This window comes from Arctopsyche grandis, chromosome 12 (genome assembly GCF_051622035.1).
Source record: "Arctopsyche grandis isolate Sample6627 chromosome 12, ASM5162203v2, whole genome shotgun sequence".
Taxonomy (NCBI): Eukaryota; Metazoa; Arthropoda; class Insecta; order Trichoptera; family Hydropsychidae; genus Arctopsyche; species Arctopsyche grandis.
In genome coordinates this window covers 2,414,112-2,433,123 of record NC_135366.1, presented here as the reverse complement: position 1 = coordinate 2,433,123, position 19,012 = coordinate 2,414,112, and the positions used below count along the sequence as shown (strand labels likewise).

At 33.1% G+C, this 19,012-nt stretch overlaps 1 protein-coding gene across 1 annotated transcript in view; it reads right to left on the bottom strand.

Moving 5' to 3' along the window:
* Positions 1-19,012, bottom strand: part of LOC143920195 (uncharacterized) — a 174,919-nt gene that overhangs the window by 3,360 nt on the left and 152,547 nt on the right. Inside the window, exons 10-15 of the mRNA XM_077442934.1 lie at positions 18,206-18,284; positions 7,044-7,197; positions 5,358-5,568; positions 5,211-5,278; positions 2,629-2,956; positions 781-992 (exon numbers count right to left, since the gene is read on the bottom strand). Coding sequence (XP_077299060.1) covers positions 781-992; positions 2,629-2,956; positions 5,211-5,278; positions 5,358-5,568; positions 7,044-7,197; positions 18,206-18,284 — 1,052 coding nt within the window. The remainder of the gene's footprint in view (positions 1-780; positions 993-2,628; positions 2,957-5,210; positions 5,279-5,357; positions 5,569-7,043; positions 7,198-18,205; positions 18,285-19,012) is intronic.

Below are 19,012 nucleotides of genomic sequence, written 5' to 3'. Positions count from 1 at the left end.
TCTGCTGGTTAAAGTTCTAGGATAAGTGAAGTTGCTAGTCTGCGCCCATAAAACAGAGGCGATGGATGACTTGGAAGCTTTCGCCGCGTTATTGCTGATATACGGCCCCAGATGCTTGAAAAAGTGGTCGAAAACTGGACTTCTAGATTATACTTTATTCCAATAATATTTGATATTATTCGTCGGGGGGGCGTATCAAGGTCGCAAGATCCGGCGTATCATACCGGGTATGACCCTATTTTTTGTGTGTGTTTAAAACTATCTAAAAAAAAAAATCCCGCGTACAGCATACCGCTCCCTCGCTGTGTGATCGCGCCCTTATTGTGCCATTGCAACGCATGCCGGGTTCAGCTAGTAATTTAATAAAAATAAATAAATAATTTTACGTCCCCACAATGTTACAATGCAAAAACACATTGCACGAATGCGACAGCGTGCTCGGTTCTCGTAAGTCTCACACCATAGGATCGGATTGACAACACATAAGAATACCAATTGAAAATATAAACATTTCAAAAATCAAACACAGTACATCGAACCTCAATAAATTTTCCTCTGAAGATTACAAACAACACAGACTGCCATTACATTTCAGTAAACTCCATCTGGCACATATTTATTAAACGAGAGAAGAAAGCGACTGAACCGGGTGTGTTTCGAGTAAACAACACACACTTTCTTCACACACAGACCCGTCGGCAAACTTCCTTAATACATATTTACATAAAAATTCAAACCTACAAATAAACTACTGTTTTTATTTTTTAATGTTTTATTTACCCAAAGTGCCAATCTCCCACAGGAGCACGGCGTAAGACCACACGTCGCTCTTGTTCGAGTAGTAACTGTTCCGGATGGCTTCGATGGCCAACCATCTCAAAGGTACTTTCCTTCTGTTGCTCGTGACGTAAATTCCAGCTTTTGAAAGACCCAGATCGGATATTTTTAGGTTGCCATCGCCATCAATCAACACATTCCTGGCTGCCAAGTCCCTACAATCATATACACATATACTCAATATGAAATTGTTTCATAACTCTCCAGTTTAATATAAAGGGCGGAATGTTTGGTATTCGAATTATTATACTTACAGTAATATAAGTATACGTGTTCTATAAGTAACGAACGGATGATCCGAAGATTATGTTGACGGTAATTTTGATCCTCGGATGATTGATTACACTGTTCGACAAATGGCGACTTTTTTTTGGTTCAGGGACGAGATATGACTCTTCTTATAGATCTATGCCCAGTGAATACGAATCTGGTAATAAAAAATGTTGATTGGCTCGAGATTCGGAGATATACATATGTGTTTTTGAAATCACGCGATTTTTCTATATCTTGGTGTTGTTCGGTCGATGTCTCAATATCCCTATTAATTCAATTCAGATTCGTGTAAATAATAGTACGAGTTTTTAGTTGGAAATTTTACCGATTTAAAATTCAGCACACTTCCAATTAACACTTTTAAACGAAAATAAAAAATAGTGTGACCAGAACACTATCTCAATAAACATTTTTCAATAGAAAATAATCAATATAAAATAGTATTAACAGTGGAAAAAAATCCCAAGTGAAAATACGTACTTTTGACTTTTGATTTGAACTGGACGACTACTTAGAGAGATTTGAAAGCTGAAAAGTACTACAAATGAAAGATAAAATACCTGACTATAGATTCCAATATTCATTTTGAACAGAAAATTGACAGATTTTGAGACATCGACCGAACAACACCAAGATATAGAAAATCGCGCGATTTAAAAAACACATATCTCCGAATCTCGAGCTAATTAATATTTTTTATTACCAGATTCATATTTACTGGACATAAATCTATAAAAAAAGTCACATCTTTTCTCTGAACCAAAAAAAAAGTCGTCATTTGTCGAACAGTGTTATTATACTGAGCAACAAAAAACAAAAATTCGGATGTGACCAACCTATGAGTTTATCTATTTGATGAATATAAGAAAGTCACAAAACAAAATTCGACATTGAACCGTACAGATGCATTCAAACATACCGGCAGCATTATGAAATACTTTTAGCAATGACGGCATTTTCGATACAAATTGAGCGCCAATGTATGGAAACTTGCACAAGACAAAAGTTCTACTTCCGGTTGTCAGATTTTGTTCAAATATGATTTAAGATTTTTAATATTTATACGACAGATGTGTTTTATTTAAGAAAACAATCATAAACATATCTGTTGGCTAAAGGCTTATTGAGCTTGTACATATGTACATATGTACCAATAAATTTAAGACTATTTTAGGTTAGAACTCAAATATGAATAGATTTAATTCCATTTTAGTTGAAATCAGATTATGAACAATTATTTTGTTCAAAATGTATTTGACTTCGATTCTAGTTTTAATTCCAGAGATTATATCAAGGAAAGTGAAAGGGTTTAACCAAGCTCATTATCTTTGCTTTGTGTAATATTATTATACTATGTTATTTGGTTGTATAAAGCTGGTGAATATTTACCTATTAATTTAAGGATAACATTCAAAATATTTATTGTTTAATTATTCCTGTTCAAACCTGTACTATATGTACATATGTATATAGAAGAAAAGCTCTTAAGTTTCTGAATTACCTTCTAAAGAAACATACCTGTGAGTTATCCCCTTTCTCTCTAGATGTTCCATGCCCTTGGCGATTTGCAGAGCAAATCTGTGCAGTTCTACAGCGTTAAGGACTCTTTGGGTATCCTGCATAGGCATTCCAGTGACCAGAGCCAAACTGCTTGCAAAAGCGTCACTCTCCAACGATGCTCCAGTAGTATTCGACAAGAAACTATCCATCATTGATCCGTTGACTGATTCAAATCTGAAAATGTTGGTTAAGAGTGTCGGTGGAGTGTCCGAGTTGCTTTCGTTGGAGCCTGGAGACGTTTGCTTTGTGGGACCATTTATCTCACTCTCCAGAAGGGTATATTCAGCTGAAAATAAAACAAGTTTTAATGAAATGACCAAGCGAAGAAGTTGAAATGTGTCAATTAGAGTTTCCGATTATTCGACTTCATCAACTATTCGAATATCGAATATTAAAATTCGAATATATTAATTCAAAATAATTAAAATGAGTGGGGTCCACATACATTAAAAAGAAAAAGTAAATTTATCGTCATACATAAACTTTATTTTAAATTTAAAAATACATATTTTAAAAATAATGCGTTAAATGTTTCAAAATTTAATCTCGACCTTAATTTTGTTTTTATTATTCCTGCTGTAGAGAACACTCTTTCAGTAGCAGTTGACGTTGGCTTAATTGTTAATAAAGTTTTTAAAAGAATATCTAAAGCTTCGGTTTGTTTTTTAAAGTTATCCAAGTAACTTGAAATCTTTTTTCAACCTTTTGGAATTATCTTGGAATTTGAAAAACGTACTTTTATAACGTGCACGCTCGTTCAATCAATTTATGTATTTAATTTGAGAAAAAACATCCGGATCGATAACAAAACACAGCTGAAGTTCAAAACAACATAAATTAAACGAAATATTTCTGCTTATCCATAAAGAATGCGTTCCCACTTCGGACTGTATTTTCGTTTCCGTTGCAAATAAACGCTGCAATAAGTTTTCTCTTTCTTAAAATACATAAGTTCAATTTCTAATGGTCCGTACGCACCAAACCAACAACGATTTTGGGCCAACTTTTAAAACCAGTAGCGTACAAAATATCGAAATAAAAATTAAATTAAAAAATTGAAATTAAATTTCAAAATTAAGCTAATGAGCGAGATTGAGCTAAAATTAGATCATCGTTGATGTTTTGAATTACAACAATGTTTTGAATTACGACGATACGCATTACAACCAGAGAAATATTATAATTTCTCTGATTACGAGCGAAAAAAACCTTGTTATTTCTTATTAAAAGTCGTCACGATATACTAATGTGTTTCCGCCGCCGATGAGACATTAAACAAAAAAACTGTCGGTGATTTGCCAAAGGGTTTTTTTTTCTTTCGTCGAAATAAAATTAATAATCACACATTATCCGATAAATTTTACCTCTGAGATGGATTTAACTATTTGATTTATTTCGACGAGAGAAACAATTGAAGACATTATCCGATAAAATTTACCTCTGAAATGATTTAATTAATTGATTTATTTCGACGAGAGAAACAATTGAAGACTAAAAAAATTTCGTTTGATAAGCCGACAACGTACCGGATTGGGACTATCGCTCGGTCACCCATACTTATACATGAGATATTCTCAGTAACTGCACATTACGGGGAAGTAAAGATAATAATTCTTTGATTTTTTTTTCGATCTTAGTGCGTATCTTCGTAAGTCAAAACATCTTCGACAAACAAAAGTCGAGGATTACCTGTATGTGATTGTTGATGATCTAATTTTAGGTCAATCTCGAAAATTTATTTAAATTGGGCATGTTCTGTTTTAACTTTCAATATTTTATATTAATTTTAATATATTGATTATAATTTTATTTTAATATTTGAATTTCATTTTAATATAGTAATAATAGTTTTAATTTTGATATTTAATTTCAATTTTAAAATTAAATTTTTATTTCGATATTTTGTACGCTACTGGTTTTATCCTGCTGGTTAAAACGTTGGACCAAAATCGTCGTTGGTTTGGTCCGTACGCAGCATAAAGCGAGGAATCCCAATGTCAAGTTCCACGAATCCCTTGCACTGAGGCGATTAAATGACTCCGAGTCGACGACTAATACGTCTTTCACACAATACACTGTTGCGTTACACATTTCATTATGTTAAAAAACTTATAAATTTGTAAAATATTTTATTAAAATTTCATTAAAAAATTTCACGAATAATTGCTCAAATATTCGAATAAAGAATAGTTCAAAATAGGCCGAATATATTCGAATATTCGGATTAGAAACTTTAGCGTCAATATCTATACGCCAAACACGAGAAAATGTTAATACAATCAAATCTAATCAAATAAGGTGAGTACATTTATCCCCTCGAGTTTAATTGTTCAAACATAACTATGATTTATTGATACGCAGCAACAACAAAGGACAGAAGTATAATGCTTTCCAGGAATAGTGCTACAATAACATTATTGTTGTAGGCTTCAACTACCACACATTATAAATAATTTGCGACCTAACCAAGTTACGGTACTAAACGATTCATTACACTTTGGAAAACTTAAACAACCAAACATAACATGTACGATACTCACTTTCGGCTACGGACGGCCTGTTCTCAGGATTACGAGACGGCTGTATCAAAGATGACGTAATGGAAAATCTGAAAACGTTATGTAACATTGTATGAGCACAGAAAAGCCTCGGGAAAACAAGTGTTCGATCGATTGATCTAATTTTACCCCGAAGAATTCGATCGTCTCAGGTAGACATCTCTCAATTTCCTGAGGTGCGCTAACAGATCACCCCTTTCTGCATATTCCAAAATTACGCCATAAGGCTGTCGTATTGTGCAACAGCCGATTAGGTTAACGACGTGTGGGTGTTTCCCGGCTAATTTGAGCATGTTTATCTCACCGAGGAATTCACTCACTTCTTCCAGAGTGGCGTGATCTGAAATGGGAATAAATTCGTAATTCGTATGTGTATGTAACATTGACAGGAAGCGAAATATATGGTTGAGAAGTATGATCAATATGGCAATGAACGGGTCACGTAGCTACATAGAAGAACAGATTAAAAGTTGACAAGAGCAGTGCTCGAATGGTACCCAAGAGAATGCAAAAAGGAGCCAGAAAGGATACAAGTAATATACGTGGATGAAATTAGTAAAAAATGTAAGGTGAGGTGGATGAGAGTTGCTGAAAACAAAGACGAATGTGTTCAATAGATGGTGAATGGCTGCAATTGATGATGATGATGATATGCAATATAATAGCATATATGGCGATATAAACGGAGTACGAATCAAGCTACCAAATTTCGATATTCAGAATGGTGGAATATGGAAATGACAAAATGTGAAGAATTTAGCGTTCATTTGTGTCAGGGATACCTACGTACATATGTACCTTTAATTCACGGATTTAAATGAATTATCATTCAAAATTTAAACATTTCTGTATTTTACGATTCTATATATGTCTTGAGATTTGGTATTTTGAAAATTTATTTTAAAACTTCCCAGAAAGTGATGATTATTTAATTAATGTGAGTGTAAGCTTTTTGAGACTTGTTTTATCAGGGGAGAGATTCACAATCCATCTATTCTGGAGAAGCTACAGTTTTGGTCCCTGAAAATCGTAGGGCTTTGCGAAAACGTGAGATGTTGTTGCCGATTAGGACTAGAACAAGCATGCTGATGAACTCCCTCCTCTCGCAAGCTGTTCGACTCTTTAACGGTTCGGTGATTATTGGTCACAAAGAGTCCGCCCAAAAGTCAGTAAAATCTCTGTAACGGAACATGTGGCAGTCGAAAAGTCCATCATACTAACGACAACTATCATACTAACGAGAACTCGAGTGCCAAATATTCTGTATTCGCGATTTTCATGGCAAAAATTGTCTCTTGGGGGATCGCAATGTGACTATTAATCCAACTATCATTTCTGTACATGCTTTATATATTTTATATTATTTTTATTCATGCTTTACATGGTGCTACCCGGATTCATACGGTAAATGGAAATTAAATCAAAACTATGAAAAAAATCTTTGTTTTTTTTTATTAAATGTATTTGAATCGAAAAAAAATAACATTATTTAATGACCGACCAATCACAAGCGTGACCTTGACCAATTCAGCCAATCAGAAACGACTTTGACGACAGCCAATCAGAAAAGACTTTGACGACAGCCAATCAGAAATGGCTTTGACGACAGCTAATCAGAAACGAATTACAGACACTTTCGGTTTTATATCTAAGATATACATGTATGTAAAAAGTCGTATTTTAACCACAGTGACGTATTGGGGCTACCTGTCAAGTCACCGTATTATTGATTTTTCAAAATAAATAAATCAGATATTTGTGCTTAGGTTAGCTATATAGGTTTTGCCATTTGGGATGTAATTTGTAGAGGTGAACCTTTAAGTTTCTTGACAGCTACAATAGGATGCTTGGGAATATCCAGACGAGCTATGAAAACTCGTCCAAAAGCACCTTCTCCAATGAGACTTCCATATTGGATACAACTTGGACTCATCTCCCAGTCATCTGCTTCGCCTCGAATTCTCGCCTCCTGAAAAAAAAGAATTAAGGTGTGTTATAAAAAAAATCGAATACAACTTTTATTTATGGTTATATGATACTTTGCTTCAGTATTGACTTTTAAATTTAATTAAAAGTCTACCGTTTTGAACTGTCTGGAGACGTTGTTGGGATTTAAAAGCGAATTACGGGTATTATATTTACATACTAATGCGAAAAGTCGTAAATACATAGACTAGACACAATTAGAAGTTTCAGAGCACGAGGAGTTGAAAAAATATGTGTATTATTTTATTATACATGTATAATATTTGGATCAAATAGCTTATTTGAAAGCATGCCGAAAGTTTACTAATGAAAGTGAGCGTCGTTCGATCGTGCTATATTAAAAAAGTTTATATATATTTTCGCAACATTGAAAATGTATTTAGTGTCTACACGAATTACCAAACGTTGTCAAAATGTTTCTTTGGATTAAATAGAAAAAAATAGAAAACAAAGTTGCGCTATGTTTTTGTATATTATTTTAATTATATTTTAATCTTATTTACTATCAATATCAATAGCGTTTATAAATATTAAATTGAATAATAATACGAGTAATGCCGGCTGTAATTGCAAGATGCTGTCGCATTCGTGTAATGTGTTTTAACATTGTAAGGACGTAAAATATTTCTTTATTTTTATTTAATTATATTTCTTATTTAACTATATAATATTATTACAATATAATTCAATGCAAGGTCTTTAATAATATTGCTGTAAGTTTTGCTGCCCATAACATGACGTTGACAATTATTTTTATCGTCTAAATATAAATTTCTATTAATATAAAATATAAACTATTTCCATAAATAAATTAATAATATCAACAACTTACGTATTTTACATTAAAATTTTGTTAATTTAAATATTTCAAAACACGGAACACGAACTCAAAACTTAAAACAAAAATAAAAGTCAAATTATACGCCCGAACAATCCATGATATGACGTTGACAATCACTTAATTAATAATATCAACAACTTACTTATTTTGTATTATAATTTTATTTTTGTAAATCTTTCAAAACAAAAACTCAATATTTGTATTTCTTGACCAAAATGCAATGCGAAACTGAAACGAAATATGATTGGCCATCGCGGGTAGATCGGCTCGACTATATATATATTTTTTATTTTTTATTTTTTTTATTTTTTAAATCAATATACACTCGTCATTACATATTTGCTCCAATGCGAAGGGTGTACGTTAAAGAAATACAGAATATAAAAACAATCAGAAATCAGAAAAACAGTAATACATATACAATTAGAATATATAGCATATAACAATTAATCAGAAATAATAATCATAGAGACATCTATGGATTATTTTTAGATTTTTTTTATGTACAATTTTTTTATACATATAATAAATACGAAATTATACAGATGTCTATAGAGATATCTATAGATTTCAGATTACTGTGCATAATTATTACAAATTATACACAGGCAGATTTTGTGACAACAGGAATAGATCTAATACCAATTTTCAGGAACCGTTTCAGCAATGATCAGATAAAATTGGCAAACTCTGATAGAGAAACGATCGATTTGGAGTCACAAAACTCCCAAATCTAACCAGCAGATGGCGAGGACTCGATCCTTTGACTTCAGTGGTGCTAAATATATACGCTACCACTAAGCCAAACTGCTGGCTATATGTAGTATAAAACGAAAATTCAATAGAAAGAAATTTATGTCGAAAATACGGGCTTAATTGTGTGACGTCATTCACAATTTATTTCGTGTTTTTTTATTGTGTACTACCGAAATGAAAAAAAAATTAAGCCAAAGCCAAAGAATCCATTGAAAGTTTTCTTATAAAATATTGAGCCATAAATTACATAGACCGTTTTCCCGGAAAGAGATTCTGACGACGTTGGACTTTGGGAAATCGAGTCACCGATTATGTACATAAGGGATCGATACTTATAAACCCTTCGGTGACCCCAAGAGTTCGCTTTTCATCCAGATAGATATTCAAAGCGTTGTTTACATTTCATATTCGCGGCAAGAAACAATAAAAATAAACAAATGAACGGGCGAATATGCCGATTTTGTGATTTTCCACATTCGTGTAAAAACATACATATTATATGTATATGTATTTCAAACGTAAACGTTCGAATTTTCCATATGCAAATTCATCGAATAATAATAAACGTAATATATATATATAATAATATAATTCATAACGTGGAAACCGAGTCTAATTTACGTATCTACATATAATATTAAAGTTTATTGCAGATCTGCATAAATTCGGTAAAGCTAAATGATTACTGTTATAATTGGTATACATTTTTTTATTTATTTAACTGGTAAAAAATATTTTCAGATGATGTAATGATAATTTGGAAATGATTTCCAATGATGGAAAAGCGTTGCGATTATCACTTTTAATCTGCATTATTAATTATTTCATTCCCTTTTGCCAAACGCTGCACGGGACTGTTTCCTGTATTCAGAGCTGTAAATAAAAGAGTGCCCCCCATAATTTATTTTATTTTATTTCTAGAACAGGAACACTCACCTTTACAGATCGCTCCAAAGCGACGAGTGCACTTATACAGATAAATAAAATCAATATGCATAAGCATTTTATACAATGCGAATTCATACAAACATCCACAGTGACATACATATGTACATATATGGATAAATTTTTGCAGAATTTTATTATGGAAATTGGCAAACCTCAAGACGCTGAATAACTTGATTAGAAAAAGAAATAGAAAAAAAGGAACTGTTTCAATGAAAATCAGAAAAAAGGCAAACTCTGACAGCAGCAGGACTCTAGTGGGATTCAAACCCATGATCACTCTGCTCGAAAGCATATTATACTAAACAATAGTCCATGCCACTGGACTAGTGGTTAGCATGTTATTATTTATTCATTAATTTTTTATGTATTTATTATAAGTAAAATGTATCAAAATTTCCGTTTTTTAATTTAATAAAAGCAACAAATAAATTCAAATTCAAAATAATAAATTCAATTAAAAGGAGATTATAGTGATTTTCGTAAATAGATAGATATTAAATATATATTATCGTATCTAGAGGGGGAGGGGGGGGTGAGGTCTTACTAAATTGTAAAAAAAAAAATTAAACGGCAAAATTTTTAAAAATGGGACTGATAAGGGTTTATTGTTGAAATATTTTGGGTGATCTTACTTAATTTTTTTATAAAAAAAGCCTTATATTTATATGTATTCTTAATTTGAAAGAAGGTTGATGGCATAGTCCAGACGTTATTCGAGAGCTTTACGTTGCGTCAAATATATCGAATTTCAAATCGTGCTCAAATTCTTGCTCTTACAAAACCACGAATAAAATTCATTTTTTTTTTGGACGGGAATATACAAATGTATGTAAAATATATTTTACGTAATTTGAGAAAGCAAAAACACATTGATAAGGTCAAAGAATATTTATAAAACGTGGTGGAATGCTTGATTTCTGGAATTGGTAATATGCAATCAAAGAAGATTATACACAGATATGTACACATATGTTTATAGTTTATACATACAACAAATACTTCAACTCGTTAAAAGAACTTGGATATTTGGCGCTTATATTATTCCGAGTTACAAAAAATCACGATATTTACTTACCGGGGGCGGAGATTAATTAATATTTATTAAATTTGACCCAAAAGTGAGTAATAAAATCAATAGTCAGATGTTTTTTATATTGATTGTGATTTTTTATTGCTTTGAAATATTTATAATTTTATTTTATTTTATACCTCAAAGGAATTTTATTTAATACCTTTTTTTCTCGAACTATCATGCATTTATTGGACCAGTTCTATATTTCACTACGTTTACAAGGATTGGTTTCCAATATCAATTTTTTTTTATTATATCTGAACGTATTTAAATGATTTTTAATTACAATCCGAAATGTTCTAATTGGGGCGCTCATCGTTCTTAAGTGAGCGTGAGCGAGTGAGAAGGAGTGATGAGCTGTCCATTCTTCATCTTACTCTTGCTTCATTCATGCGGTCATAATACACCGCAATTTTAGCTCAATTTAAAATCATTTACTGCTCGAATTAATACGTTTAGATGATAAAAAAATATTGAGATAAAAAAACCAGTCTTTTGATCGTGGTTATGTGAAAAATTAGCAAAATAAGCTCATATTATTATGGAAAAAAGTGTGTATGAAAAAAGTATATTTTTGACTTTGATTATTAATTATAAGCATTTAAAAGCAAAAAAAATCTATAGAAAAACATCCGATTATTGATTTAAATACTCATTTTTAGCACAGCAATACTAGATTTTGAGCTACAGACTGCGAAAGCCAAAAATCTGTAAAAAAGTTGCACATTTTTTGCTGCGCAAAAATTGCGAAACCAACAGAAATCATTGTCATATTTGAATTTAATGGGTCAAATTCAGTAATGATTGGATAGTGTCCACTCCGTTAATTTTTTTTTGTTCCTTAGTGTTTCAGTAGAATTGTAAGATAAGTTCAGGTGCTTCTGTACTTAGAACACCGGTTATACCGAAACCGGATTAACCGTGAAACAGGCATTTTTAACATCAGCGAATACCGAAAAACTTTATTCCATTAACAAAGGATGTAAGTAACTGCTTAAGGTGCTTCGATTATAGGTTACTCTAAGAAAAACAGCGAAAACCGGTTTCCATTAAAGGCTTTAGATAAATAAAATGTATTAAGGGGGTATTCTAGTCTAGAGGCGTGAATTGTACTTAAGATTTGAGCAATATTTTTTTTGAATTATTGATTATTTCTATATTTGTATGTATAGGTGCTAAGAATAAATTCAAAGAAATGGTTGCAATGTATTTTTTTTTTTTAATATATTCAAGCTAAGCGAATCGCTTTAAATATCAAAGACGTTCTTCTTTTTCTTTTGCGGCTTACAGGTGGCGTCGTTTTTGATCCGACAAACGTACATAAATATTATTAATAATTCGCGGGAGCGATGATATTGCCGTTTGTAAAAACGTCATTAGAGACGACGTCAGTGTCTCTAGAATCGTCTATCCCTTGTCCTCCACTCAGCAAGTAAACAGGCCGGAAATAGCTTGAATAAATACCGACACGTTCGAATAAATATCCGACGGGAAACCCTCGACGTTCGCGGGAAGCTGTAAAAGAAGCGGATCAAAGCGAGGTGAAAGCGATAGCTAGAAGAGACAATCGTAAGTGGTTTTGGAGTGTGTCGATTAGAAGCCACTAGAAGGATTGATTTAGGGTGGTTTTGGTTTATAATAAGGGTTTTGTGAGATGGGAAGGGGGTGGGGGGGGGGAGGGTGTTTTAATCGAGCGTTAAGATAAACACCATAATAAAATTATACAAATTAGCATGATTGGGATGAAACTTTACTATGATGCTTGATTTTAAGGGATGATTTTCAAACCGAGGGATGGATAAGGTGTTTTATTCGAGCGTGCCTTTATTAATATAAACCAAACAAATCAGCGAGGATGAAATGAAACTTCTGGAGCATTAATATCTTATTCTTTGTGATAGGGAGGGTATTTTATCTCCGAATGGTTGAAGTATAGTATAAAAACTTGCAAAACTTATAAAATAAACTGCCACTTCCGGTTGAGGGATGCTTACCAAATTTTATACATAACTTGTTATTATGCTTAAACTTCTAGATATGAAATTTCAGTTCAATAAATCAAAAGGTTTCTGAGAAAAACATAAAAAACCTCGATTCTCTAGAGTAAAAGTACTACTTCCGGTTTAGATTAAAATATTTAAGAAATATAAAGTTATAAAAATTATTCTTTCTATTACATGTAAAATTTTTTTAACCATTTCTAATCAACTTAAAAATTTGAAAAAAATTTCAGTAACCGATACTAAGTTGCAGTACGATAGAACTAACGGTGTACAAAAAATCCCCAAAATACACAGACACACACACACACACACACACATTTTTTCTAGATCATGAAAACGTGATCAATGATCGATACACGCTATCATTTAAGGTACACGCTAATGTTAGAGAGGGTGCAAAGAAAATTTCTTCGCTATCTCTACATGAGAGAGTTTGGGCGCTATCCCTACTTATTTCCCAGTAAGTTTGTCATGGGCTCCTTGGGCTTTGACTCCTTAGCTTCACGTAGAAACAATCATCTTGGTAAGCTTTTTCTAAAAATTCTAAGGGGTGAATATCATTTTCCTGAAGTTCTGTGTAATCTTAAACTTAGAGTACCTGAGAAACTGAGAGAATCTCGCTCCAGAACTCTATTCCTACCTATTCGGGCCAGAACTAATGTGCTTGATGACTCACCCCTTTCAAGAGCCATTCGACTATTTAACCTGCTTTCTGGGAGCCTTGATGTTTTTACTTCATCATACAGTTCTGTCAGGCAGCATATTTTAAATGACTTCTAGCTACATACATATTTACACATGTTGTTTTCATTTTGTAATGTTATTATTTAGCATTATGTGTATGTATGTTGGTTTTATCTATATTTATATATGTATGCTATTTTTTATTTATATATATATATATGTATATATATATATGAGTAATTTATCTTTATTTATGTGTATTTATGTGTATATGCATGTATAATGTTTGTATGTTTATGGATGTATGTAATGTATGTGTATGTGTATATGTATATGTATATGTGTATGTATGTATATGTGAATATATATATATATATATATATATATATATATATATATATATATATATATATATATATATATATATATATATATATATATATATATATATATATATATATATATATATATATATATATGTGTGTGTAGGTGTGTATATGTATATATGTGTATTTTTATATTTATGAATGTATATATCTGTATTTGTGTATACGTGTAAGAATTTGTGTATATATGGATGGTGTACATATATGTTTATATAATTGTCTTTGGCCAGGAAGGTGCATTGGGTTTACCTGTTAGGCCTTCTTGGTGTAAATTAAATAAAAAAATAAAATAAATAAATAAAATACTGAGTTCGAATCAGTCAAAATCTCGAGTTCGAATTTTCGCATAATCACAAAACTTAATCTATTGTTACTACGTACATAGATAAAGTAAAAAGAAAATAATTGCTCGTGGGTTTATATTTAATTTAATATAAACCCAGGATACTAAAGACACGCGTGGACACATAAGGGGAGTACGGACAAACACGGGCACACAAGGCGCGCACCGATAAACACAGACACACTAGCTGTTCCGTTGTTTTGCAGATGATGTTCGTCTGTGCGTGCCTTGCGTGCCTTGCGTGTCTTGACTCGATTTTTTAATACAGTAACACAATTGAGGATGAGAAAGCGTTGATACTGTTGCGTAGGGGTGGGTGGAGGATCCAAGTAAAAGGCCAACAGTCGTCTCACAGCATTTATTGATGATTAAGGAGATACACGCACTGTCACTGCTCAGTCCAGAATGACCTGATATCGCCTACGTACCGCCTTATAAATAGTAGATCTCTCAGGACGCCTAATCTGTTTACCTGTTGTATAGTCACGTATTCGGATATGTATTTCCACGACATTGGGTCTCCCCGTACCGAGTCCAGATATAATCCTTGGAAGTAAGTGCATGCACTTATTTAATCCGATAACAGATATCCGTTGGTCTAAGTGCAATTCGCTCAACAATACTAAGCACCGAGAGTTCACCGGGTTCGATCCTTTGAGCTGACCTCGATTGGAAAAAAATATTCTGAGTATAATCTTTAATGCTGCTGGTCAGACTTGGATATTTGTGACTCCAAGTCAATCGTTTCCTATCAGAGTTTGCCAATTTATCTGATTTGATTGTTGAAGTGGTTTCTCCATCAAATTGCCAAAAAACCATCGTGCCCACTATGTCACCGCTATTTGAATGATTTCAAAAATTTATTATCTATAAGCCAGCAGTTTGCCTTAAGGCGCAGATACACAGAGAGGTTTTAGAGGCAGATACACACGGCGATTTTATTGCAACACCAGCTCATTTTAATTTTACGGCTCAATCAATTTACCATTATATATTTACTACAATATTATGTTGCTCGAACTGGAATCGCACATTTCCATAGGAGAATCGACAGATTTTGCGATTCTGCGAGTCCAAGCAATACCCGAGACACGACCATTGACGGTCGCTGTGCTCGTCAAGCGATCATTACTATTCGAGAAGTAAAATCTTGTCAGAGCCGTAACTTTTGGCGGCATAAATTATGCAAAATGGTCGACTCCGTGCTGAAATTACGTGCAAAACGAGCGAAAGCAGATCGCAGACGCGCGTCAGTAATTAATCAGTGCGTTTCGAGCTGCGTGCGAATTGAAATCAACGCGTGACGTCATTTTCGATTTTATTTATTTGCCGTAATCGAACGATCATAATTGACATAATAATTATGTATGTGTTCAGCGAGTGTGATTTCTTGTTTTTTTTCTGCTGTTGATATACTGGCCGATTGATTATGCTAATTATGATCACTCGGCGTTGTAATGATTTCATGCTTTCTCAAACATACTTGATGTATGAACATACATACATACATACGTATAATGCGCTTTCATTATTGTATTGTAGTCGGATTCAGAAATGTAGCAGTACGAAAAGTATTATTTGGTAGATTTTGTATGGACACATTCAGGTGTAACGTGGCATAGGCGTAACAGCAGTAGCCGATGAAATCTATTCATACTATGCAGCAGTATATGTCACCGTAACGTATTAAGCAAAACCGGTTTTTTTTTACCACTGCGGAAATATTCACGCACGACGTCACGTCATAGGACGAAATCACACAGCGCGGGATGTGGTATGTGGAACGTCGGAAAGTTCTCCTACTTTTCTTAAAACCATCATCGATGACTGTCAAGCAAGGATAAATACAAGGATACAATTTTACCAAACACACCCAGGGGGTCTTTTTCTCTGATGTTTTGAAACGACCTTATACCTTGTACGCATCCCATGAACGCGAAATGTTTAAAACTATCTAAAAAAAAAACCCACGTCCCACATTCACCGCTGTGTGATTTCACCCATAGTGGCGAGTGCACGTGTACTAACGAAGGTGCGCTTATTAATGTTTTCGGAAATGCCATATTGTTACAATATTGACTCGACGATACGACACAAGCAATATTGCGCAGTATTGTCGCGCTCTGTAATATATATGTGAGCCGATTTTGCCATGCAATAAGCCAAAACTTGTCTGATCGTGACGTTACCGTGAGGTGCTGGATAGTATGAACAGAAAATGTCGTTTACGTTAGCTACCGTGCTGTGATGTAGCCGTGAACTGCCGAATAGTATGAATATACCTTAAATCAGATAAATAGGCACACTATCGCACATGGATGTGACAATTATCCAAATCTGACAAGTAACAACACAAATAAATAATTAAATATTAAATTCGTTTTTAATGATAATTTAATTATTTAATGTATTTGTTATTTGTATTGCTAGTATTGTTATGTTGCTATTTTGATTACTTTTTCTGTATACGTAGTAACAATAGATTTGTATCATGATGAATAGAAGTTTTGTGATCATGATTTTGACTGATTCAATATTCAGAATCGATCACTGATCAGTGATCACGTTTTCATGATCTAGAAAAAAATGTGTGTGTTCGTGTATCTGTGTAAGATAACGCTCGTCGTACTATAATAGTCGTTAAGATTCGACATATGTACGTCACAGTTAAGACACTGCCACCAAAACGTACGAACATAATAACAGATCAACAAAAAAATTCTATATATATATACTGTTTGCTACCAATCTTTCCTCTAGGGAAATAAGTCTGCGAATTTAGCGCCATCTATCGAAAATATATTTAATTAATTAATTAATTTTTCTATTTGTTGGTGTTTTATATTGTTTATATGTAGGTAGGTAGGTATTTTTTCATAATAAACTATTAAATAATTTTAAAAGGTATTTGAAAATAATACGACCGCGTGCGGATCGAAAAGAGGACCGACACGTTTCTTTTAATTTTTTTATTTAATGACTTAATATATACTGACATTATATCATATGTACTAGGCATAACACTAGTACATATGATATAACCCTAAATGTAAATGTTTGTACATATATGTAGGTATATAATGTTTAAAATTAATAATATTAAGATATGTAAATTATTATTTTGAAAAAATTTCCAATAATTTTATTTTACTACCGCCATCTATGTATAAAATTAAAGACTACATACACGTCACCCAGATATTTGAACTTCAAACGCGTCTTAAACGATATTTTATCTCTATCGTAATGGCGGAAGATCCATTTACTTATATTGAAGACCAAAATGAGCAATATGGCAAAGTATGAAAACGATCGGATGAGAGGTAAATTGTCCTCTGAATTGTAATCGGAAGTGAAACGTAAAGGAGGTTTGTAAAAAAATATTTTAAGCATTCTGTCCGGTTAAAATACTGGGTCTACGTGACGAGCCAGAATGTTAAATTACAGAAAACACAAATATCGGAAGGCAAAGATCGAAAATCGAAAGATCTTAAGTCGAAAGATAAAGAAGGGTGCATGGTAAACGGTACATACTCACTTAATTTGCGCGAGCAGGGTACAACAGGAACAAGAGGAACAGGCTTTTCCTCCCGTATTCTGCGCGCGCACATTAACACGGGAGGAAAAGCCTGTTCCTCTTGTTCCTGTTGTATCCTGCTCGCGCAAATTAAGTGAGTATGTACCGTTTACCATGCACCCTTTTTTTTTTGATCTTTCGACTTAAGATCTTTCGATTTTCGATTTTGCCTTCCGATATTTGCGTTTTCTGTAATTTAACATTCTGGCTCGTTACGGAGACCGTAAAATACTATGTATGTGATAATATGCATATCAATTTTGTTAATTGTGGGTTTGAAAATTGTAGATTTGGATTGTGGACAAACAAATATCCATACAGATACATTGATTTTTATTTATGAACGTACATTTACATACATGGATAGATAAAATTACTGACCTCTATTTCTTTCTCGACGTACAGGGGGCTTCTTTCTTCAATTCGTTGATTGCCAGACGAAACCGAACAAAGTTGTCTACTGTCAACAGAAAAAAAAAAGAAAACACTATTTAGACGAAAATTATCATACATAAATAATACAGAGAAATTCCGATTGATTATATTAAAATAATAATGTATTACAAATTTCTAAACACGAAAGTGTTATACGCAACAACAGCAAAAGGACCAAAGGACCGACTTTCTTTCTATATATGTGTATACAAAAGTGTGTAGATGTATTTTTTTATGTACATATCTTAGAAATTGGGAATGAGGAGAGTCAACAAATGGAAACCTCCACGTCCACAGATGCTAATGTGAAATTCGGCGGTTTGTGAATGCGATTAGCACGGTTGTGAGGTGAAAAGTCGTCTCTGAGCTGTTCACAGCTCCAGGTAAGTAAGTACATATTAATATTTTTAGTGGACTGGTTGACACCGCGAGATGCACATTTGTCACACACAACAATGCCACACTCTGACAAGTTTCTCTTTTTATTAAAGCACTATATCCGTATAATGACGGCAATGTGCAAATCATGTCCCACAATCGCAACGAGCCGTATATTCGCACATCTCATCAGAGAAACCGGTCATTGGATCACAACCGAAAATTCCTATACACATATATAAAACTCTCACAATTGAATAGTGGGTTATGTAAGTATTGATTCCGACCCTAATAAATCGGCTGAGTGTACTCCTAACCACGTGTACTTTTACTATGCTATAAATATTATGTCAATCGGATCATGGCGTTATGTAA